Source organism: Enhydra lutris, unplaced genomic scaffold (assembly GCF_002288905.1).
Source record: "Enhydra lutris kenyoni isolate GAN:26980312 unplaced genomic scaffold, ASM228890v2 scaffoldscaffold21, whole genome shotgun sequence".
Lineage (NCBI taxonomy): Eukaryota > Metazoa > Chordata > Mammalia > Carnivora > Mustelidae > Enhydra > Enhydra lutris.
This window is the reverse complement of record NW_019154105.1, coordinates 64,905,539-64,930,420: the sequence shown is the minus strand read 5'-3', so window position 1 is coordinate 64,930,420 and position 24,882 is coordinate 64,905,539. Positions and strand designations below refer to the sequence as shown.

At 58.3% G+C, this 24,882-nt stretch overlaps 1 protein-coding gene across 1 annotated transcript; it reads right to left on the bottom strand.

The window, feature by feature from the left end:
- Positions 1–232: 232 nt before the first annotated feature.
- On the bottom strand, positions 233–22,993 carry LOC111149055 (wolframin ER transmembrane glycoprotein). The gene is made up of 7 exons (XM_022505960.1): positions 22,762–22,993; positions 14,147–14,229; positions 13,425–13,569; positions 11,412–11,582; positions 9,851–9,931; positions 7,170–7,315; positions 233–2,638 (listed from the first exon to the last, which is right to left on the bottom strand). Exons 1-7 carry the CDS (start codon positions 22,991–22,993, stop codon positions 830–832), a joined length of 2,667 nt encoding a protein of 888 aa, XP_022361668.1. The 3' UTR covers positions 233–829.
- Positions 22,994–24,882: the final 1,889 nt, after the last annotated feature.

Below are 24,882 nucleotides of genomic sequence, written 5' to 3'. Positions count from 1 at the left end.
TGAGGGGGGGGGGGGGGGGGGGGTAGGTGTCAGCTATTGAGAATGTCAGTTCTGCTCTTTGTAACTCACTTTAATGAGTTTGGTGCCGGTGTAGACACCTGTTCTCATGAATGCACAAGAAGAAAGTTTTTCTTTAGTAAAGAAAAGAGAAACAGTAGACTTCAAGAAATGTTTTTATTTTGGCTGCTTGAGGACCTTCACTTTCAGCTTCCCAGTACTGAACACAGGCCAAGCTTTTCCAAGCACCAGGAAGGGACTCTCTAGTTTCTTCTCATTTCCTAGTGCTGGTTGATGCCTCAAGACCCTCATCCACTCACCCACACGCACCAACAAGAGAGATGCCAGGCAGCCGTGGGGCCCAGAGCTCTGCACGAACACGCTCTGCCCAGAGCCGCCACCTCCCCCAGCCTCGCGCAGGCTCTCGGCCCTATGTTGGCCCCAGATTGGCCAACAGTGGTCAAGGCTTAGCCGTGACCCAATGAGAAACGCTCTCACAGACTTCACACAACAGCACATGCGGTTCTTTAAAAAACAAACCCAACACGAATGGGAACAGGGCCAGGGAACTTGGAAGGGGGTGCGGAGAGCAGCTCACCTGTAAAGTGCTCTTCGGGGCCGGGACCATGGGCGGACCCGGGCATGCACTCTCCCACGACACCAGGGGTGTGAGCGGAGGCATGTGATACGGTCTCCAAGCATGCCATCTGCGCATGCACACACACTCAGCGTTGGTGTCGTGCCATCGGGCGGGGGGACCATGCAAGGGTCAGGTCCTGACAGGGACATGCATGGACAGCTCCTTGTCTGGGGGGCGGGGGGTGGCACGCCCTCACGCCGCCGACAGGAACGGGAAGAAGAAGAAGTCGAAGGCGAACTTGACCGCGCCGTGCACGGTGCTGCGCCAGTCGCGCTCGATCTTCACGTGCCGCCGCGCCGGTGACAGCTGGGCCATGCAGTTGAGGCAGCTGATGGCCTTGAGCTCGAAGACAGGCCACTTGCTGCCCAGGCGGCCCTCGAGGACGGTGCTGAACTCGATGAGGCTGCCCTGGCGCAGGCCGAGCAGCACGTCCTTGAACTCGCCGCTGGCCCGCAGCACTATGTCCTTGGTCACGTCGTCCTCCTCCGGGCCGCGGGAGCCGTTGGCGCTGCTGAACGGCATGCCCACTGTGATCTCGAACTTGTAGCGGTCGAACTTCTTGATGTGGCAGGGGTGCTTGGCCAGGCGCTTGAGGCGGCAGAGCTCCTCCTCAGCCGTAGGGCCACCGCTGGGACTGCAGGCCGGGTAGGCCTCGCCGTAGAGGCAGCGCAGCCAGTCACCCACGAAGAATGGCAGCATGTTGATGGCTGCCTCGGCGCTGTTGTCGATCTCCGTGACGCGCACGTACTTGAAGCGGCCCGTCCATGTGACCCGGTGGCCCTCCAGGTGGCTGCACAGGATCTGCGTGCGGGCCATGTTGGTCTCCTTCCAGGCCCGGGGCCCACACAGGAAGCTGTACTGTGGCCAGGTCAGCGTGGAGTTGTACACCTTCATGCCCTCCGAGCGGTACACATAGAACCAGCAGAAGAGCACAATGGCCGTGAGCCACACCAGGATGAGCTTGACCATGGAGCTGCGCGTCAGGGACTTGACCATCCCCAGCACCGAGAAGTTGGCCTTGGTCCACCAGCGGACCAGCAGGGGCACGCTGCACACCAGCACAGCGACGGCGATCTTGGTGAGCTCCAGGGCCAGGAACCAGCGGGCAAACTGCACCACACCCACCAGCACCAGGCCAGCCACCAGGATCGGGAGGGCGAACAGGAAGAGGCAGTAGCCTATGGAGGCACGGATCAGCCCCAGGCCGGTGGACTCAAGCAGGATGACCACGCTCAGCTCGCACCACATGAAGCAGACCAGGTAGGGCACCAGGTAGCAGTAGGTGCCCTTGAAGTTCCTCAGCTGTGCCATGCGGAAGAAGAGGTACAGCAAGTAGACGTAGAGCAGGCAGGGGAGGCTGACGTTCAGGACGACGAGGGGGCCGAGGGGCACGGTGAGGAAGGTCTGGCCCAGTAGCTTCAGGGGGTGCAGATTGAAGGGCAGCGTGGGCAGCAGGGAGAGCAGGCCAGCGGCCACCTCGGTCACCAGGGCCCTCCTGGTATAGGGCTCGGCGGAGGTGCTCAGGCTCATGTAGCTGGTGGCCGTGAAGAAGATGGACACAACGGCCAGCTCCGAGCAGGGAATGTAGTCCTTGCTGGCAAGGGGGAAGGAGAAGATGACGAAGGCGACGGACAGCAGGAAGTGGAAGTAGGGCTCCAGGTGGTTCCAGCCGAAGTTTACCTCGGCCTGCTCCACGTCCAGGTTGGGCTCGAAGCGCAGGAGCAGGCCTGTGAGGGTGCGGAAGCTCTCCCAGGCCCGGCTGTCCTGGAACACCTTGAGCGTACATATCACCATGGAGATGAAGGACAGGTAGAAGACGACCAGGGGAATAAAGAGGGCGAAGAAGTCGATGGTCAGGTTGCTAATGATGAAGAAGAAGATGAGGGCGTTGATGTGGTGGGTGGGGACGATGGTTGACAGCCAGTGCACGCCTGCCCGGGACGCCATGTCGATCAGGTACTCTTTGATCTCTATGACGGCATGCAAGGGGTATTTGACCACCTGGTGGGGGTGGACGCAAAGATGGAAATCAGAAGGAAGTCAGCACAGGAGCCCCAACGCCATCCTCAACACCCTGCCAGCCACCTGAGCTCTGCTTGGAGCAAACAGCTCACCCTGGACCCTTTGTCCCAGCGGCTCCTTCCTATGTCAACACCCTCTGCACACGGTCACATCTTCCCAGGCTCTGTGGTCCGGACAGACCTTCCCTCAATCCCACCCAGTCCTGCAGGTCCCGGCTCCTCTCCTCTGGGCCCCTGGAGTCCAGCCCTTGGATCCCCTCCCGTCCCAAACTTCTGCCAGGGTTTCTAGACTCCTGCAAACTAGTGTCCCCTTCCAGACCTCAGGTACGTAGAGGAAAGCACCTGGTTCCCCTCTGCCCTCCCCACCCAGCCTTGCTGGTGGAGACCGGAGCCCTGGCTGCCGGTGTGGGGGTGGGGCTTGTGACCGGGCCACCCCCGCAGCAGAGGCTGCCTGGCCGAGACTTGCTCCCCCCCACCCACGTCCTCTAAAGGTAGAGAAACTGATACTTTCAAACCCATGAAGGGCTCTGAACAGTCCAGGAGCGGCAGCAGATACGGGGAGCCCAGAATGAGAGCTCTGTGCAAACCTGAACTGGGACCGCCTGTCCTGTCATAACCAAATGGAGATGATTCACCAGTAAGGGGCCAAGGAGACGTGCTCGTTTGTGGCAGGGGACCCCAAAAAGCAGCTGCCTGCTACCACCCATTCCACACACCCGTGCTGCTCAGAATGGACACTCCCCCCCACCCCACGGCCACTCCTGTAGTCTGCACCCAGTGTGAAGGGCAGGCTGACCTCCAGACGTCACACAGCAAAGGACGAATGAGGGACATGAGGTTGGTGAGCAGGGGGGCAGCCAAGGGAGGAGGCAGGGGGGTGATTCTGCCCCACACCTATGCACTCCATACCTATGCACAACTCCCCAAGGCGTCCACCGGGCCAGGGCACAGGGAAATGAGAGAGGGGCTAGAGGTGCTGGCGCTCAGATGGTATGGCGTGGGGGAGGCCAGGGGTCTGGGCGTGTCTGGAGGGGCAAATGCGTGGACCCCTGACCTCACGAGACACCCACGTGTGGGGGCAGGGAAGCCTGCCTGCTGCCCAGAGCCCCTCGGAGGTGGGGGGATGCCCACCACCGCCCAGTGAGGTGGGCAGCACAGCCTCTGCCTCATCTGCCTGGCTATAGCATGAACCCGGCCAACGAGGTGGACCCTGGGGGAGCACAACTGAGTGATCACACCCGGATGCAGCTGTCATTGTTCAAGAGCCTTGGCTGTCAGCTCAGGAGGACCTGGAAGCAACGGGATAGTGCGCCTTCCACAGATGGGAGGGCGCCCGGCTCACATGCGAGTTGGGATATTAGGGAACATGTGTGTGCACACTGTCTATACACATACACACACACATACATGTGTGAAGAGCTGCGTTCCCTCTTACACATTTGTGACAGCCCACTTACCCTTGTTCTAGAACAAGAAAGGAAGTGAATGATCGACCTCCCAGCTCAGGGGTGCCAGTGACCTGCCCTGAGCGCAGCACCGCCCTCCCACGGGACCTGGATGGGCCCTAGCGAGTGTCGGTATGTGCTCCTGCTCTGGAGTGGGAGCGGCTGTGAGCAGACTCCTCCAGGCTTCCCCCAGGAGGGCCCCCCCGACACAGACACAGAGCCAGAGCCCGCATGTGTGCAGCTAATCCTCGATGAGGCAGCCCCAGCCAATGGCAGGACAGACCACAGTGTCCCCTGGGGCTGTTTAGCTTTCTGCCCTCCTCTGTACAAGCAGCCTGAAAACCAAGGAAATTTGTTCTCCCCTCACCTCCTGAACCATTCACACCTCTTCTTTGAGCATGTGAGGCCACACAACAGAGTGGAGAGGAACTTGAAAAGACAATGAAGCTTCTCAAAAAAAAAAAAAAAGAAATCTGGATGGAACTAGAGGATATTGTGCTAAGCAAAGTAAGTCAATCAGAGAAAGATCATTATCACAGGATTTTACTCATAGATGGAATTTAAGAAACAAAACAGACAAAAAAAGAGCATAGGGGAAAGGAGGGAAAAATAAAATAAGAGGAAATCAGAGAGGGAGACAAACCATAGGAGACTCTTAACTCTAGGAAACAAACAAGGTTGCTGGAGGGAGGGATAGGGTACCTAGGGGATGGGCATTAAGGAGGATAGGAGATGTGATGAGCACCGGGTGTTACATAAGATTGATGAATAACTGAACTTTATCTCTGAAACTAGTAATACAGTATATGTTAATTAATTGAATAAAAAAAACAATGAAGCTTCTCGAATATAGTGTCCAATGGTGTCTGGCCTCTGCCTGCACACGAAGTCCCTGGGCCACTAGGACCAGGGAGTCCCTTCCTTTCGGGGCCCCAACTCAGCCCCTGGTCGCTTCCACCCAAGCCCTACTCCTGGGGCCCCACCCAACTGGGAAACAGAAAATCTTTTCTGTAGACCAAATCCAACAAATTAAAACAAGCTGTTCCCTGAGCAGGAAAGAAATTTTTAAAAAACAAGCAAGGGATCTGTTCTGTGATAGGACGGCCTCTGTGACCAGGCAGCTGCAGCAAGGCCGTCTCAACCTGACTCGGCTCAGACCCGAGCGACAGTGTGCACCCGCGCCCTTCCCGATGATTCAGAGTGAAACTGCAGATTTTTAAATATTACTAAATTGACTCTCGTGAGGGCTTCATCCGCCACGAAAGTCTGGAGCAGCGTGGGGCTTAGAGTCTGGAGGTGCCCGTGGGAGTCGCGGCCGCTCAAAGGCACCTAGCGCTTCGCGGGGGCAGGAAGACGGAGCGTGTGCCTCCCTCCTGCTCTGAAAAGCTGGAACAGCCTTGGGTTTTAGAGACACCTGCTAGGATCCATCATCTCTTTTTCACAAAAGCCTTTTGACAAGACAAACTGTAAAGGCATCAAAGTACTCTGACAACTTCAGAAACTAAAAGAAAACAGAGCCCCGTGTACTTCTTGTTCGAATACTTTAAATCTCTTTCCCAAAAAGGACTCTCAGAAGTTTTGACAGCACTGAGCTTGTCACCTGTAAGCAGGGTGACATAATTCACCATCCCAACCAGGCTGCCTTGAAAGCAGGCACTGTTAGCAACCAAGCCCGGCCACGCAACCTGCCCGCAGTTCCCTAGACTCACCCCTTCACCTTTGACCCTCGCTGGCCTCCTCTTGGCCAAGAACCATGGCAAGCACTTCGCCCACCTTCTCTCGCATTCTAGGGAAACTAACAGCGTCCGTCTATGAACACACTTAGCCCAGGCCTGTCCGAGAGGACCTGCGATAAAGTTGTGAGCTCCCTTGGTCAAGCTCCTGGGGCCCCTCAGCCTGGCTGAGAACTTCATCCTGGACGCAGCCCCTGTCCTCGGGGGATCCCTCTGCCCACGGATCCCAAGTGAGGCCACCATGCCGGCCGCCCTGGGCTGTGGCATCTCCGTGCACCGTTTCTGTGTCGGCCTCCCTACCTGGAGGGTGCCCGATCTGAGCCTCCACAGCCAGGCTCCCAGGAAGGGCTATACCGAGCTGCCTCCACTGGGGGGACTTTGGCACACTTCCTGTCCCTGCCACTCCTGCCCTTCTGCATCACTGATGGTGGTCCATACACACTCCTGCTCATACATGTTCAGCTCAGAACAAGGGCCTCTTGGACGACTAACTCCATGGGCCTCGTGATGATTTGTCTGCTCGGGGCCCCTCGTGTAGACAGACCTGCCTGAGTCAGGCAGCCACGCTTGGGGAAATCAGGGTGCGCTCTGCAAGGTGGGAGAGCTGACCTGGGGAACCCGTGAGAGCATGGCGTGGCCCACGGTGACCACCTGCACTGTTAGTCTCAACCATGGGACCAAGAGTGAGTGCTGTCACAGCAGGGCCGTGACCCACCATCCCTGGCTCTGCAGACTTGTGTGCCCTCATTCCTCACTGCTGCTGCTGCTTGCTGGCCGCCGGCGGGACCAGGCTGCCTCCCTTCCTACAGCTCGCCATGCCTTCCTCGCCCCCGCAGACCTAGGTGAACAGCTACCCTGGCAGGATCCTCACGGTCTCCCAACATTAGCACTTTGCTTCTGGGGGAAGGCATCTTTGAGAAACCAACCTCCATTCCGTGCTGTAAATGGATCATTTTTCAAAATGACAAAGTCTAAGTGAAAGTCAGACTCCAGCACGTGGCACACTGCCGCCCGGAGTGCTTTGCCCAGAAAGACTCAGGAAGGCTCACCCGTCACTCCTGAGTATGCCCGCCCTCGACAGTGCCCTTGGGTTTGGAGCCTGAGTGCCCACAAAAGGCCCCATTTGGGAGAACACATCCTGTCCTCCAAGCAGAGGGAGGGAAGTCCGGGGAGGTGTGGTGAGCGAATGGCCACAGGGACCATCCGTACAGAGTGCGCCTCCCCCGACAAGCTGTGCGGTCCCAAAGGCTTCCATGTCACAATGGGGCGTCCCATCTACCCCTCTGGATAGTAGGTGGGGGCCCTAGTGGTCAGAGCCCTCCGGCGCACTCACCTTCAGGCGCAGGGGCAGGTCCTCGGGGCTCCTGCCCGCCAGCTCATCGTCATCATCGTCCTGCAGGAACAGGTTGGCAGGAATGATGCCCTTGGCATACTTCTTGGTGATCTCCACAAAGTCGTCCAGCGCTATGTAGCTCTTAGCTGGGCCAAACAGAGAGGGGCATGGGGTCACCCCACACAGCCATGCCAGGCAAGAAGGTGGCTAGGGCCCAGTGGAAAGGGAGGCCAAGCAGGCTCGGGAGGAAGCGGTTCTCTGTCCAGGACAGACCGGTGGGCAAGGACAGCCAGCGGGGAGAAGAGGTGGGACGGCCTTCATCTCACCTCTTCTCCTTGGTGACAAGCTGTCCCTCCCCTGAACTTCCCTCTCCTCAGCTCTCAAGCCCAGGGTCTGCCTGAGCAGAACCGGCAGCCACCTTCCTGCCCCGTCCTTCAGCCCTGGCTTCTCACAGCCTTACTGATGGCTGCCCTACAGCCCCGCCACTTACCGACCCTTCCACTCAGTATGCAGCCACTGAGGGCCGACCACGTGCCAGGCACCTGGCCCTAGCACTGGCAATGCCTGGGATCTGTGCATGAACCCAGCATGTGCCCCAGGCTGGGGTCCTGGGCTAGTGGGGTCATGCTCAACAAGGCCAGACGAGGCCGGCTGCTCGCCACAGTCGTGTCCATGTCAAGACTGTCCTCCAGGCAGAGGGCAGCTGGGGAGATACGGTGAGCGAATTAACACAGCAATCACGTCATAAGTGGGCTGCCAGCTGTGGGGCCATCACTCACCACGAGTTGCTGGGGCTGCCTGTGCAGGGGCTGTGTTCCGGGCACCGGGGGTGCTGGGGAAACTGGGACCAAAGCTGATCGCCAGAAGAAATCAATAAGCAGCAGCAAGAGCAAAGGGAACCGTGTCAGGAATGAGGCGGGCACCCCGGGAGAGGGTGGGATGCAGATAAGGGGCTGTGTGCCAACATGGGGGGCTGGAAGGCATCCAGTGCTGCATCCGGGCCACAGGCCACCATGAGATGGGATAGCCTGGGGCAGGGCCTGCACAGATGGCAGTGGCAGGTGGACACGTGTGGCTTGAGCTAATGTGAGAGAGCCGGTAGAGAAGACAGGGCCCAGTACCCTGGGCTAGGCTGTGCATTTGGTGTCGTGGGTGGCCTGACACCATGAGACTGACCACCAAGGCCTGCAGTGTGGACACAGCAGTGTCTGAGGATGGGTCATCGGTGCCTTGGACAAAGCCATTCTGGTGGGATGACAAGGGGATGGGATGGGGAGCCAGGACAGTAACTGCAGATGCCCCCGTCCAGCTTCGTTAGCAAGGGGAACAAAGAAACAGGGTGGCTGCTATGGTTGTGAGGGGTCCAGAGAGGGTCTCATACCTTTTCTGCTGAGGTGAGAGGAATAAGCCCATGTTCACAGGCTTTTGGGAATGTCCCGGTGGGGAGGGTCCGGGAGCCCGCACTTGAGGAGAGGCTGGCCCGGCTGGCTGACAGCCGGGCGGGGACCCCTGGATGGCACCATTCACACCCACCACAGTGTCTCTGTCCAGCTCTCACCTCCGGGGGGCCTCAGACCCGTCCCTCTGAGCCCAGAGCATGTAGTCTTCCCCTGGACCCCAGGACTTTCTAGCAGTTACCATGTGCACAGGGAAGTTCTGAGCGGTTAACGGTAAGGGGACTAGGGCAGAGAAGGCGTTGCTGAGCCTCCTCAGGAGGCACCAGCCCTCCTCAACTTCTGCCCAGAGGCGTCTCTCAACCCAAACACAGTCGGACCCCCAGCACCTCTGTACTTAAAACCCATCTAGAACCTTGGATTCCTCTGGCGTCCACCAGCCACAGGTGTCTCTCCATGTCAGTGTCCTACCCCGCTTTACATCCCCTGAACAGAGCAAGAAAGTCAGTCTGTGCCCCCGACGTGCCCAAGGCCCCGGGAAAGCCAGACTCAGGATTCACGGCATCACCAGAGCTCCAACGACACTTCACGGACTGACTGCTCACCAGCCTGGTGGGAAGGGGTGTGTGCCCCTCTAATCTGCCCCTCACAGTGCGCACAAGGGGAAACTGAGGCTCAGAGAGGAAAACCAGGCCTGCCTGAGGTCATGAGGAGGGTGGCAGAAGGGGGGAGGAGCCGGGCCACCTGTCAGCACGGAGCAACCCCTAGGTCCCTCTTGCTGCCTCCTTGGTGACCAAGACCAAGAGTCTGTCCACGCAGCTGGGCAGCTGCATATGGATTGAGGACCTCTCCTAATTGGATGCCCCAAAGGCACCCAGTTCTGCGTGCACCCCGACTCTGCATTCCTCACCTTCCCACAGCCTATGCTCTGGGAGTCCCCACACTCCATTGGGTGCCCCCTCACTGGGCCTTTGTGTGCGGTTCCCTCCCCTTGCCCTTTAGGGGCTGACTGCCTCCTCACCCTTGCTGACCTGCTCAGGCACATGGATGCACTCCCACACCACCCCCGTCTCTCTGTCCTGTGAGGACTGTCCTACTGTCCTGTCCTGTGTCTGTTTTCCCTCATACCGTGAGCTCCCGCTGGGCAGGCTCCAGATCCCACTGCCCAGAACACTGACAGCCCCATGTCTGGACTTTGCAGCAAGGAGTAGACATGGTGCCCAGGGTGCTAGGCGTAATGGCTTGGTCAAAGGGGGTCACAGGTGCAGGACGGGAGGCCATACTCACATTCGCTGCTAACCAAGCGTTCCAGCACCCGCCTCTGCTTCTGTAGGGACTTGGGGACCGGGCCTGGCTGTGCCCCTCCATCTGTAGAGGACAGAGCAGAGAGAGAATCAAAGCAGGCTGTTCCAGCATGCTCTGCAGCATTCTAGAAACTAGTACGTGTGCTCAAGGGGCGTCCCTCAACTCTGGGGACCACAGGGCCTGGGGCTTCCACACAGCCTCTGATGGGGACAGCCACAGCCACCTCTCGGCCCCCACTGGGTACAGCCGTCCCCTCTGCCAATGCAGCCAGGGCAATAGACACACCAGTTTTTGATCAGCACAACTTTCCCCCAGACATCTCTGCCGGCATTGTCCTTGGCAGGATTTTCCCCTAGGAAAGACGGAGCTCTCGGGGGGCCAGGCCTTCCCTATCTCCCCAGCCCTCGTGCTGGAAGGGGCTCCACAACGAGTCTGTTCATAGCTGAGTGCTGAACCCAGACTGAAATATTCTGCCCTTTTGTCAACATCTACCCCCTGCCCCACCCGTAATCCGGTGAGCATTCAAGTCTTCCAGCAAGCGTGCCTTTGCGGGGTCAGGTCAGGCAGGAGTGAGGCAACACGAGGGAAGTGGTGCTGTGACCCAGAGAGACTGAGGGCCATGGAAGTGGCCTGGTTTAGGGGGGCAGCAAGTGGGGGCTGCTCTGTGTCACTGCAGGAGCTCTGGGGCTTTCCAAGGGCGGCCCTGAGCTCACCACATCAAGCATGGCTCCCTGGGGTGCTGCCCTCCGAGACCCAGGCCTCATGGATACCTAGGCTGGCCCCAGCACGTAGTCTTCCCAGTCCCGGCCCAGATAGCAGGCTAGTGCCTGGAGGCTCTAGTGGGCAGGGGTCCTACCGGGAAACTCCAGGAGAAGGGCACAGTGTCTACCCCACAGCCTTCTCTGCTGCTCTGCTGTGTTGGCGGGGGCCCCAGCCCTGGTGGACCTGAGAGGGCTGGGCGCAGTCCTGGGCAGAAATCACACCTGAACAGATGGAAGCAGGTGCTCCTCCAGTAATGGGGAGGAAAGGTCAGGTTGGCCCCGGGGATGGAGAGGCCGCACCCAGTTGGGGACGCCCATTCTTCTGCCCCATCTGTCCTTTGGGCTGGCTGTGGCTCAGAAGGCTGAGGGAGGGCTGTGGAGGTCAGTGATGAGGCCTGCCTCAGGGAGGCTGTCTGAGCCACAGTCAGCTCAGTACTCCTGGAACCTCAGGAACTCAGGGACCCAGGTCCTGCCGCATCTGTGTTACTCTCCCCTGGCTCTGTCCCTTCAAGAGGAGCAGGACACCCTGAGAATGACAAGACCTGTGGCTCTGCCAGTGGACTGCACCAGAGCTCGGGCAGGGCTTGGGAAGGAGACCCCAAGAACAGAATTATACCCCAGGAGGGACCCTCCCTGGGCCTAGACCCACAAAAAGGTCCCTGGGAGCCCCCAGTGAGCTCCTGGAGTCTCTGCAGGGCTCCCAAAGGGAAGCCCTGCAGAACTCCCCCAGAGAAGCCCACGAGCTCCCTGAGAAAGGCCCGGGGCCCGAAAGGCTCGCGTACCGTGCTCATTGACCTGACCGACATTCTCCAGCAGCTCTGACACCGCCACCTGCTTCTTCTTCTTGGGGTTGAGCTTCCAGTACATGACCAGGGCCGCCTTGCGCACGGCCCGCTCCAGGTCCGTCTCGGAGGAGAGCTGCTTCACCTCCTGCTCGTTCTCAGAAGTGATGCCTACGAGACAAGAGGCATTGCTGGTTTTGTCCCGCCTGCCTGGGTGCCGCTGGCGAAGCTCCGAGCGCTGACCAGCTCTGCCTGCGGGGGCCTGGGAGGGGACTCACACGAGATGCTGTGCAGGCTCCTTGGGTCACCAGAGCAGGAAGAGACATCTGCCCCAAAACGACATCTTGCCAAAAAACCTGCCAGGACCCACACTCCAGATCGGAGCTCAGCCTGGTCCTTCAGTGGACCCTTCCCTGGGGTGAGCCTGTGGGCGAGCACATGCCGGGACCTTGCCATGCTCCTGGTAGGCTTCCCCCGGCGACCCCAGGCAGGCATGTGCTAGACCTTCTTGTGCTCCTGGCCCACTTCCCTGTCCAATTTCCTCCTCACCAGCACCCTCGGGAGTAGGCACGGCTCTCCTCATTTATAGATGGGAAGCCAAGGCACAGGGGCGTCCTGGCCAGCCCTAGGCCGGGAAGTCAGAGACAGGCAGAACGACAGGGAACCATGGGAATCAGACTCAGGTAACCATGGTTATCAGCCTGGGTGCTGCCCCTCCTGAGGCGGCTGGGAAATCCGGTTCCCGCACCACCGGCCCTTTCCCAGGGAGATGGAGACTCACCACGGAGAGAGATGGGTACAGGTTTCACAGGCTGGCCTACGGCCATCTTTCTCCCTTCAACCCCACTGTCAGGGTCATCAGCGCCCCCCCCCCCCCACCAAGGGCAGTAAGACATGAGATGGAGGGGGTACAGAATTTTTTTCTCCTTCTAAACATCTTCCAAATTTTCCACCTGAGCACACATTTCTTTCAAGATCAGGAAGCACTCGGTGTGAAAAAGTGGGGGGGGGGTGGTACGGGGCACACAGGGTCCCCCACGGCCCTCTGCAGCACATGTCCTGAGGCCTGGTCCTGACCGGGCTCCCTCCTGGCCTCTGGGAACTGCTGCTGTGGGTGCACTGACACGCCCCCGCCGGCGCAAGGCCCTTCCTCCCACTCCACAATGGGAGGGTGGGCTGGTGAGAAATCCTGGTGGACAGAAAGCCTCGATTCTGTGTTTCCAACGGCATCAGTCCCATTTCCAAAAAAAAGAAGATTCTATATAACACATAACTCTTAAAAACATTCTGATACAAAACCAGAAAAAAACGCTTGAAACTATAGAGCATTTCTCTGGGTTTCAAGGTTATGGGTAATTTGTATCTTTGTTTTCTATACATTCCAAGTTTTATATAATATCTGTAAAACACTTCCACCATCTGGAGAAAATCATTAAAAAAATACTTTATGACACACGCTACACGCTTCCATTTTTCTCTGAGGTTTGAAACTTCCAGAAGCACACTGCTCCATGGCCGCAGGATAATGGAGTAAGTGACCGCGTGTGGCCAGGCTATGTCTCACCGGTCCCCACCCCCCACCCCCACACCCATTCGCTTCCTGGCAGTGAACGCACCTGAGCAGGTCTTCACTGGCCTATGGTCCCCCAGCCGTTCAGCCCAGACTGGATGCAAAGTCAGCCCCAGAAGTTCCATCCTGACCTTGGGCCACTGTCACATTGTCCTATTGTACCCTGCTGAAGCTGACCGTCCACAGGCTCTACGATGCACTCCTTGATCTGAATCAGAACCCAGAAGGGATCTACCGACAGACCAACACAGATCTAAGAGAATGACAGCGGCTTTGCCAGCTAAACATCCCATGTCATACTCCGGAAACAACGTCTTCGGAACAAAACCACAGCGGAACAGAATTTACACCTGCCGATTTAGCAAGCAGTGCATGTCCCTCAGGGGCTGTGCCTGCCCCAAGCCTCCCTCGGACCCACCTGTCTGAGCCTCCCGTGGACCCACCTTTCCTGTCCGCCAGGCACCGACGAAGAAGCTTGACGGCCTCGCGCCGGCCCTGCTTCGCGGCAAGGATCAGCCAGCCCACGGCGGTGCAGTTGTTCAGCTCCTCATCTGCGTCGCCGGCGAGCTGCAGGTAGTGTTTCCCCACCTGCAGCAAGAACCTGGTCAAGCCACACTCCGCGGCACCCCCAGTGTGCTGCACCAGGGCTCCTGCTCTGCATCCTGATCCTGACCTGTTTCCCAGACTGCCCCAGCAGTCTGGGGCTTCCCGACCCTCTTCTGCCCTGTCCTCCTGGCCAGCCTGCCTCCCCCACCCAGCTCGCCCAGGCCAGGAAGACAGGGGGTGGGATCGGGGCCCCTGGGGCGTCTGCCCCCAGCGGGGCCTGTGGGACCCTCGGGGGCCCATGATCCTCAGAAAACTGTGAGGAGTGTGTGGGCCCCCCTTCACAGATGAGAAGACAGGGTGTGGCGGGCCGGGGCACTGAGGGCAGACAGGAAGGAGGGAAGGCATCCCAGAGGAGGGGGGCCAAGATGGGGTGTGAGCCGGACATGGGCGAGAACACGGGATCTGCAGAGGGTGGTGGAAGGCAAATGACACAGAGAACATGGGAACACAGCAAACAGGGGCCTGGCATCCCTGCTCCCCATTCACACAGCACCGGCTTCCCCCAGAGCCACTGTGCAGGGCCTGTGGACTGAGCTTCCCACCGACACATGGTCCTCACCTCCGTCTGTGCCTTGGGATCCCCTGCTTTGGCCTTCTCCAGCACTTCTTCAAAGGGCACTTCCACATCTCCCCTCACGGGCCCTTTCACACAGGAGAAAAGCACACAGAATGTCACGAGGCTGGTCCCTGTTGCCTGTCTGGGAGTGGAGGGGACTACAACAATGGGCTCAGACCCAGGGCAGCTTGTCAAAATCCAGGTCAGACGCAGACAGAATATGCCAGCGCACTGCCTTCCAGTGACGCAGACAGCCCCAGAACATGGACAGCAAAACTGCTACGGAGGGGAGCAGCTCAGAGCAGCAGAAAGGACGAGGATGAGGGGGCATAGACGCCAGTCCCACCCTCACCCCCGAGCTCAGACCTGCTTGAGTTGGGCTCTAGAAAGATCCCAGGACTCCGGTGTGAAAGCCCCTGACCTAAATAAACACCTGTGCCCCAACAGACAAACCAAATCCATGTTTTCCAAGACTGCCATCTACACGCACATGAGTTCTGGAGGCCACGATCGGAGCGTGCACACACGTGCATATATATTACATTTACGACAGTGAATCATGATCAACTTCCCACGTTACTCTGCAGTGAAAGGCACCATCCCCACAGTTCAGAAACCCGTCGGAGGTACGTGCTCAGGCTGCTGGGCCTCTCTGCTCTGCTGGGCCTTTGCATTATTCCCAACACTCACTGATTTTATAAAACGGGGCCACAAAACCACTCTGTGGATATATTTTCTTTTCGGGTCATTCTCCCAGTCAGTCCTTCAGGTGTGTTACTAGGCCCAAGGGCCCAAACATCATACAGCTCATACTATAGTCTACTTTCTAAAAAGTTATCCTGAGTTACGAAAGTATCATGGAAATACACCAACTTTCCAACCTTACCAGCAATAGGCAGCCTAATGATAAAAAATTTAATAGTTATTTATTTTTTACCAGTGTCTGTCTTTGCTTTATACAACGAATATGCGGGGACCTCCGTCCTGCCCCACACCCCACCTTGGCAGGTCCTAGACACCTCCAGGCAACCCGTGGGATATACCGCTACTGACTCCACTGTAGGTGCCTAGTAGGAACTGACAGCCTTTCACTCTCTAGAAGTCTCTGGGCCTCCTGTGACATCACCCAAGGACCAGCCTTCCTGATGAGTTCATCCACGCCTTTCCCAGAACCAGCTCTGACAGGCTTGGAGCTGGCTCTGCAGCCACCAGTGCCACCAGGCCCTGCGTTCCGGGCACTCGAGTCCACAGGACACAGGACTCTGGGAGGAGGCCGGGGCGTGGCTTGGGCCAACGCAGCCTTCAGGTGCAAAGATGGAGAGGCACGGGGGACTAGGATCAGCTCAGAGCGAGAAGGCTTCTTCTTAAGACCTCACAGCTCAGGTACACACTGCAGCCCTCTTGTGGGATGGCTGGAAGATACCAGGTCACCTCTCCCTGAGATCAGACTGGGCTTCCTTGCCAAGGTCCTTGGGGCCCCTGCCCAGTGTGGCCTCAGCATGCCCACCCTTCCCGCGTGCCCAGGACCTTGGTGCTTCCTGAGCCAAGGCCACTGCTCCCTTCTGGCCCCTGTCACACCCCCTCCAGCCCCTGGATGCACACTCTGGCCTCGAACATGAGAGCACAAAGCCTGCAGACTGCAAGACAGTCCCTTCCATGGGCTCCCGGGGAGGAGTGTGCACACGGAGGGTAATCCAGCCTGCGTGTGACTCTGCCGTTAGCCTCAAAGTGCCATGTGACCTAGCCAGGGTCATTTTCAACCCAGTTGTTAATATCCAAACAACAGGACGGTCATGAAGGACAAGACACTTTGTGTTACGTGACTGGGCCAGAGTTGGCATTCCCAAAATGTGGGTTTCTTTTTCCTCCCCACTTCCCTCCTCTTGGCTGACCCCAGGGCCTTTGCCGCTCACTGACACTGCACCTCCCACCGCAGGGCCCACCGGGCACCTCCCACAAGTCCAAAACTTTTCTTGACTAACTGAACTCTCAAGCCCATGTTCTTTCTGTGTTCTGATCAGAATAGGGAGGATTCAAGCATACATCTGTTGGCTGAAGATGCTGGCCGTGATTAATTCTTCATGGAAGTTATTCATAGCCTGGAATTTCAAGAAGTCTCCCCAGTAGACAGAACCTCCTTGAAACATACGCCACACCTTCTTTGTGATTCCAGGTCCCACTTGGCACTGGTAGAAGTATTTCTACAACTACTCAAATGTTGGGCCCGTGCTGCAGACCAGTCAGAGGGCTCTGGCTTTTTCCATGTAAGCAGGAGCCTTCCCACAGGTCAAGGGCTTACTGGCCAGTGTCATAACCCCCCAGAATTGGCTGAGGCAGTGTGGACCAAGGACCATGAAACACACTATTCCTTGCACATGCAACCTGCATTCCTAGTTTTTTCTGGTCCCAGCACTTTGATGTCCTGTTTGGGTACCCACCGTTCCCTATATTGGTCATCAAGGTCTGGTGCCATTGTCCCTCACCCACGCTGCATGGTGGGAGATGGGGTGTGCCCCCGTCTCCCTGACCACGGTACTTGGGTTTCAGGGTTGGACACAGACCCAAGCCAGGCCAGTGGGGTTTGCACTGAACTGCTGGGAAACCAGCATCCTCCTGCCACTAGGTCTCAGCTGATGGATGCCAGTGGGGAGGCCGGGAGGGCTACCCAGTGAGAGAACCCACGTGAGATGAGGGAAAGCAGAGCTCGGGTTGCTGATGACAGCATCTGAGCCCCTGGATCCAGTCCTGAAACCAGCACGCTATATACTCTACAGATCCCGGAACTAAGAAATTCCTCTCAACCTGGTTTTTTTTTGGCTTATGTCAATTTATATCGTGTCTCTGTGTCATTCACAACTGGAGGGGTCCCGACTCTAACTCATTTTTGAAAGGCTTCCTGTCACCAAGCAGCAATAACTAGAGCTGCTGGCCTTGGGCAGGTCTGCACGCCTCTGCCAGAGCCTGTGGGAGAACCATATCCATGCCCTTCCCCATCTTTTTGTTGTTTTCTCCACAGATTCCCCGCATTAGAAAGCCGTGCGTGTGCCCTGCTGACTTGGTATGTGACCCTTGATCTTCTCTGGAGCTGTCCCCTCTCCCTGGCGGGGTCCTTTGCCGTTTTCCTTTGCAACTGGGACGTGGTGTTTCACAGCTCCCACCGGGCTACACAGGGACACTCTGTCCGGGGGTGGGGTGGGTCTGACCCAACCAAGTCCAGCTGCCAGCACTGCACTGGACCCTGCGGCTGGATAAGCGGTGCAGGATGGAGGGACGAGGAAGGGGGCCACCAAGGGAAGGAGGGTGGGCAGGGTCCGTGGTGCTCCTGTCTCTGCAAATCCCAATGTGGGGACACAAGGACATGTTCCGCACGGTGACTGTGCTGCAAGTTCAAGCCCCTAGCCCCCGCGGCCGCTCTGCAGAAAGGGGGAAGGTGGTGAGCAAGCCTCACACCCATTCTGGACTGCATCAGGACCCTGGGCCACGAGCGGGAAGCCTGTGCACGAAGCTCTCCCAGACACGGTGGGAGCAGGACAGAAGCTGGCACCCTTGCTCCCAATGGCTGCTGGCCAGATCCGCTGCTGAAGTGAAGGGCCACCTGACACCTGCAGGAGGAGGATGGTGCAGTGCTCCTGCCCTCCCGCAGCCACCGCCTGCTCCTTCCTCACTCCTGCCCATCCTCCCTGGTCCTCCCAGGATGCCCGCCACTGGCAGCTGCAGGGAAGGGCAGGGTGAAAAGCAGCCAAGGGTTCATCGTCTGTCCTTGTAGGCGCCTTGCACCAAGAGGCTGTCCCACACACGGGATGGCCGGGTTGTCCTCCACCATCGGGGTGTCCCACACACAGGGAGTGGGGGTCGCCTTGCACCAAGGGGCTGTCTCATGAGCCTTTGGGATGCTGACTCTCGTTCTAGTGAACAAACGGTGAACGACCCCTGCTCAGGGCTGGCCGAGCTTAGCCGGGGGATCCAGCCAGGAGTCGACTCTCCTGACAGCCCAGGACAGGGTTGTTTACTGAGCACCGCCCACGTGCTAAGGGCAGCAAGCTGAAGGAAGCAGGACCGCTGCCCTCAAGGCCCATCCACGGGCGGGGCGAACATAGTCACATTTCATCAGTGCGGGCAGTGGAGGTGTTGGAAGGCATCAGTCCTGATGGGGGGTGGTGCTTCCTGGAAGAAGTGATGCCTGAGGCTTGGAACACAAGTCGATGGTTAAAGGTAACTGATGAGGGCACACGGACAACTTTCCAAAGGTTTCAGGAAACCACCTGACCCTGCCACTCTGCAGCTCACGACAGGGCGTCCTATAGTGACAAGGTGACCGCACGGGCATGGCTACCAGATGGACTTGGGCTTGTACTGGGGTCAGGACAAGATAACCTGTGTGGAAAAGTCTCTGGATTGTCAATGGCTGACACTTTGACCAGAGAACAAGAACCCGAGCTGTTTATCGCTGTGACTTGTCCCCAGGACAGCAGGGCCTCAACGCTCTGTGCCTGCTCACACTCCCACACTGGCATCGGTTCTGACGGTCCAGCTCTGAACCCCAGCACTCTCCCGCGGCTCCAGCCAGAGACCTGGGGGCCAGCCTTGCTTCCTCTGCCCTCATCTCCACCTGCCCCTTGGCCACCACTCTGCCTGGCAGCTGGGGTTGCCTCCTCTTTAATGTGACACAGAGCATGTCTCCCTCTCATTTAGACCCTCCAACGCTCCCCCAAACACCCTTCTCCTTATCGTGACCCTCGAGGGCCCGCCTGGCTGACCTTCTAACCCCGTACTCTGACTCCTTCCCAAGGGGCCATCAGTCTTGGAGCCCGGAGTCCAGCACGGCCCCACACTGTGCAGGTCCTTCTTCATGTACTCCCCTGGGATCCCTCCCAGAGGGAGGCTGTGGCCCTGCAGCTGGGAGGCCTCACAGCACTGGCAGTCCTGCTGGTGATCCGCCCTCGCCCACCGAGGTCAGCAGAAAGGGCGCCTCGTGCTCCCCAGGCCCCCATAACATTAGCTGTCCTCAGCATAGTGCCTGCCCTCCAGGACGGTTGTTTGCTTCTGGCTCTCCCAGGCCCAGGGCTCCTGGGGGGCAGGGCTGAGCCTCACCAGGGTCTCCAGCCCAGCCGTCTCTGTTTCAGTCCTGCACTGGGCTCCCTGGAGAGATAGCCCCAAGCACTGGGCACACCACCTGCGCACCCCTCCCCGGTAAGCAGAGAGTCCCTGAGTGTGTTCAAATCTCGACCTCACGGTCACCGGCTGGTGTTCCAGTCTGAGTATGTTGGAGAAGCAACACGCTAATCCAGATATAACCTAAAGTGGGGCCTGGCACGGAAAGCATTCCTTCCACACTCATGCTTTGCGACCTGTGGGCACCTAACTGAGGCTCGCTACGCCTTTGCAGGCGCGCAGGTGAGGGATCCAACACAGGCCCATGAAGCCCCTCCCTGGGCAGATGTGCTCTGGGTTCTGCAGGGCCAGCAGGGCAGGGCCTGCTGTGTCTGCCTGTGAGCGGCGATGGACCCAGAGCAGCACGGCCTGGATGTGGGTCTGGGACCCCAAGATGGCAAGACTGCCAGGGCCTGCTTCTCTCCGTCTTTTGGGGGGCAGAAGGCAAACAAAGCCCTCGGCTGTTTCCTGACTCCCACCTGAAACTTGTGGTCTCGACACCACCCTCCAAGGAGAGTCTGCGTGCTCAGATTGAAGCCAAGTGTGTTTCCAGCCCTGGTTTCTGTGCCCTGCAGCAGTGAGGCAGGCATCTGTGGCTGGGAACCCAGGGTCAGGACCCCTCGTCTGCCCAGAGGCCTTGGAAACAAAGCAGAGAACATGGCGATCTTTCAAGGAGATGCAAAGATCAGAAGTGCCCAAGGAGTGGGTGAGTTTCTAGAATGAATCAGGCACTGGCCCGACGTGAACTGCACAGGGGAGACTCAAGCCAGCTTCCATCACAGCTCCATCTCCGCTGGGCGGGTCTGGTGTTAACCCAGGGGCCTCAGGTCACCTGTGGGCCCATCACTCAGCAGCTGGGCATTTGAGCAAGTCTGTGCCTCAGTTTCCTCACCTCTGAGTGGGGCAACAACAGAGCTCCCCGCACCCCCCCCCCAGGTCACTGTGAGGGGATCAGATGTGGCCCAGGGAAAGCCCTGAAGACAGGGCCAGCCACATGGTACACACAGATGTGCACAGCAGGTGCCCATCGAGAGCTGGGGGCTTCTGCACAGGCGGCACGGCTAAGCTGGGGGTGGGCATCTTAAGCAGCAGCCTCTCTGGGGGAAGGAAAACACGACAAAACCTGGGTGAGCTGGAGAAATGGGAGGGGAGGTGTGACCAGGTGGCAGTGGGGGCTGGCCTTCCTCAACTCGTCCAGACCACCTGGCGGAACAAAGCCTCCTCTCAGCAGCCTGGGACTAAGGGAGAGAAGGCCCAGCGTCCTGCCTGCAGCAGGGGAGGCGGTCAAGAAAGCACCCCCCAACACACACACGACACACACGTGCACACGACTAGCGTGCAGCATGAGCCTCCCTTGGGGGAGAGAAGGAATCTGGGGCACGCACACAGAAGCCAGACATGCATGGCCCCGAGCTAATATGAAGACCAGTCACCAAAGAGGTTCTTGGTGGGTGGGGGTCAAAAAACAGTAGGTGCCCCTTCTAGGAGGGTTGAAGAGGATCTCCGTGAAGGAACCAGGGGGCCAGGCTGCTTGGTAACATGAAGCACAAGGCACCCACTATCTCGGGGCCCCAATGCTGGGTGCCTGCAGGGGACGAAGGGGCCCGTGCTAAGCATGCACGCTCCCATACACGCCAGGGCCTGAGGAACATCTCCCTGAGGCACATGGTCCTGGCACTGGTGTGATCCCCATGTGACCCCACGGGGCTGGTATGGTTGTGCCTACTTTACAGTTGCAGAAATGGGCTCAGTGTGGCCTCCTGACGCCCTCAGAGGCACGTAGCTCAATGGCCTGGGCCAAGACGGACCTGTCTCTGGCCCTCCCTGGGCCACTCACGGCCCTGACAATCAGTAACAATCCACGGGGACAGACACGCTGTCTGTCAGACAGACAAGCTCCAGGGAGTCCCAGCTGAGAAACATTCCCGGAGAACTGGCGCTGGAGTCACCTGCAGAAAGCGTTTTATAAGCTGTCGGTTTCAACACAGTGAATCACAAAATCCATTTAACTGTCCACAAGCAGCATCGCTTTTACAAAAAAGTCACCGAACGGATCCTCTCACACAGTAAGGAAGAACGGTGTTCGGGAAATCTCTGTTCCAACTGAGTGTGTGTGTGTGTGTGTGTGTGTGTGTGTGTGTGTGCGTGCACGTGCGCCTGCATGCGTGTGTATACACACGGGTGCATAGGCACCCACGTCAGGTGAGGATGGCACAGTGTTTCCTGCTGTAGGTCAAGGTCAGGAAGTTTAGGAGGCAGTGGGGCCCTCAGGATGGGTAGGATTTCAGCAGGGGGAGGGGGGTGGAGGAGGGCACATTCTGGGTGGGGCAAAGGGAGGTGGGGAAGCATGGGGGCAGGCCCGGAGAATGTGGACCAGTGCTGGTGTGCTGGGAGATGGGGACCTGATGCTCAGGGTGGGACTGCACGATCCTATCTGTAATCAGAGTGAACAGTCTATACTGTGGGGCTGGTTCCATTGAGAGTAAGACATCCAGCATACTGGAAAGCCTTGGGTAAAGTACCAGAAAGAACACTGCCAGTACCAGTGACATTTCCCACAAACATCAGAGCCAGAGGCTTGGGGCTCCTTCCACCACAGGAGCCCCGGGAGCATGAAGACACTCAGACCAGGCCAGTGCTCCAGCCCAGGGACCAGTCCTGAGTGCAGCTCCCTCCTGGCATATCTCCATCACAGGCCAGACCCATAACCATTATCACCCTGAGCCCTCACTTTTCCGCTCCAGACCGGATTCACCTGTGACACCCATGGCCACTCAGGGCCATGCTCAGTGGGCAGGAGGTGGATGGAAGATGGACCAAGCCCTAGCAATCCTGCCTGAGGGTCAGCGAGGCAGTTGGTCCCATGATCAACTGTCCTGTCCCACTCTGGTCCTCACACCAGCTCACCTCTGCCCCTGGGAGGTGCCTCCGGGGAAGGCCTCGGGGAGCAGAAACCTGAAGAGGCCCCAGAGTGCCAGGGGGCAGGGCAGCCCTTAGCAGTCCAGCTTGGGGATGGAGGATGATCCCGAGGGCACTGGGGACCCAGGCCTAGGTGCATTCCAGGGTGGCAGCTGGCCCCTGAGGGGAGTGGCCATGTGGGTCCCCAGACCAAGAAGAGCTCCCTCGCCAAATGGCCCTGAGGAGTGGCCATGACGGGCAGGAGACCACATGGGCTCCCCCGAGCACCATGTGGGACCAGGGCTGGGGTAGTGGGGGAGAAAGGCTTCCTCTCACTCCACAGTGCCTGGTGTGGAACCAGCCTGGAGTGTGCATAAATCAGTGCTGGAGCCATCAGATCATAAATAAAATAGGGAAACGTGAATTCTGCTACCACCCAAGTCCGTGCATCAAGAGCAAAGCCCGCTGCGCAGGTGGGAGCCCAAGGGACCCGGCCCACAGGAGGAACCAGGCAGGGCACCTGGGCCCAGGACTTGCTGCCCACCTGGCTTCCAGCCCCAGCCCCTTACCTGTTCGGTCTGCTCTTTCTCGGCTCCGAGCACTCATGGCCCGAGCCATAGCTGGGGCAGCTGTGTCTCCCACGTCTGGTCCAGGGCCAACCTGGGGTCCAGGAGCTCGGGGCGCCTCACTCTTGTCCTGCTCCAACGAGGCAGTAGCATTGAGCCTTGAGCGGGCCTGGGGCTGCAGTGATGGAGGAGGCTGTGGGCCAGAAGGGCTGGCAGGGGGCGCACCGGGGTCCATCCTGCCGGCGAGAAAAACCAAGGGTCAGACGCACAAGGGTGGCCAGGCCCAGCCTGCTCGGGCCTCGGGGGCGGGGCAGAAGGGGGACAAAAAAGAGACCGGGGGGGGGGGGGGGGGAGTGCCTGGGTGGCTCAGTCGTGAAGTGTCTGCCTCTGGCTCAGGTCATGATCCCAGGGTGGGAAGCCTACTTCTTCTTCTCCCACTCCCCCTGCTTGTGTGCTTGTGTTCCCTCTCTCATTGTCTCTCTCTCAAGTAAATAAATAAAATCTTAAAAAAAAAAAAAAGAAAGAAAAGAAATGGGGTGAGGGCCGCCTCATGCTCTGTATGAGATCTCACTCAACCTCACGGCAGCCCCAAGACCGTGCCCATTTCACAGATGAGGAAACTGAGGGAAGAAATCCACTCAAGGCCTCTGGCTCAACGGGCCCCATCGCAGTCATGAGCTTGGGCCCTACGTCTTCAGGCCTGAAGTCCCCTGCCTCAGCAGGCACAAGCCCTGTGATCTCAGTGTCCTTGCCTGAGCAGCAGGGATGGTGCAAAGTTGTTTGAGGGTCCAGTGAGATAATCCACACGGAGCACTGAGCACAGTGCCTGGCTTGGGGAGCTGAAGTGTGGCCTCCACCTTGTATGTCCCCCCTCCAATCTGTGAAGGTGACCCTACTTGCAGATGTAATTAAGGATCTTGAAATGAGATCATCCTGGATTAGGATGGGCCCCCATCCAATGACCAGTGTCCTGAGAAGAGGAGGGAAACACAGAGACATAGAGAGAAGAATGTCATGTGAAAACAGAGCATGGGACAGGAGGTGCAGCTGCAAACCAAGGGCCACCAGGGGTCATCGCCTTCACCACAAGCCAGGAGAGAGGTGGGGAAGGATGACCTCTCAGAGTTCCCAGAAGGAACCAACCACAGAGTAAGAGTTAAATGTTAGCAGGTAAGCGAAAGGAGGATTGGATGCAGGGGAGGAGGGAAGGGGTGGGCCCAGGAAGGGGGGAGGCAAACAACCCATGAAGCCAGGATTTAGGCAGATGTGCCCGATGGCAAAGCCCTCTGTGCCAGGCCTGAAAGACAGGAAAGACCCACCAGGCTTGGATGCCACCAGACATGAATATGCACTAAAAGGCAGAGTGAGGTGCCCAAGAACAGAGAATGGACTGGAACAGACTAGAGAGCCTGGTGCTTCTACAGCCCTCTCATGACAGGGAAAGGGCTCAGTCAGTCAGTAAAAGGGACCTCATGTGCTGATTAGCAAAATGGCAGAAACCACCACTGACACAATGGAGCTGAAAGCTCTGGGAGGTGCTCCAGCCCCAGGATCCCCAACCTGGGGGCCCTGGATGGGCTTCAGGAGACACAGACCCCTGAAACTGTCGGGACGACGTGTGCACTGGATGGGGGACCTGGGTGGCTTTTCCTTAGACTTCAAAAAGATGCTATGACCCTCCCCAGACTCAAGGCCACATCCGTCCTCTTCACTGAGATGAGGAAAGCGAGCACAGAGCAGGGAGAGGCTGCTCATGTGGAGATCTGGCCCCGTGCCCCCCAGCTCTGTGGTCCTGAGCAGGCCATGCCCCTCTGATTCCTCCACTGTAAATGGGACAAGTCAGCTCACAAGAGGGCCCCGTGAAGACCAGATGAGAGGACAGGCTGCACACGGGGGCCAGGCATCCCCAAACGCCCAGCGCCAAGCAGCAGGCCTGCCACAGTAGGGGCCCCTTGGATGTTTCTGGAGATGACTGTCACAGGAAGAGCTGCAGTGGCCCCATGAGCCACATGCCTGTTTCCAGGGGCTACACAACCAGGCCTGCCCTGTCCCCAGCCACAGTGGGTCCTGAAGATGGGATCTGTGTCCGCCAAACAACCCCACAGATTTCAATCTGGACATTCC

Bases quoted from the DNA above. Each gene is read 5' to 3' on its own strand.
- LOC111149055 (XM_022505960.1), bottom strand. From the start codon at position 22,993: ATGGACCCCGGTGCGCCCCCTGCCAGCCCTTCTGGCCCACAGCCTCCT. The intron at 13,570-14,146 runs GTGAGGACCATG...TTCTTGCTGCAG, and splicing joins ATCCCAAGGCACAGACGGAG to GTGGGGAAACACTACCTGCA. The intron at 7,316-9,850 runs GTGAGTATGGCC...TGTTTGGCCCAG, and splicing joins ACGCTTGGTTAGCAGCGAAT to CTAAGAGCTACATAGCGCTG.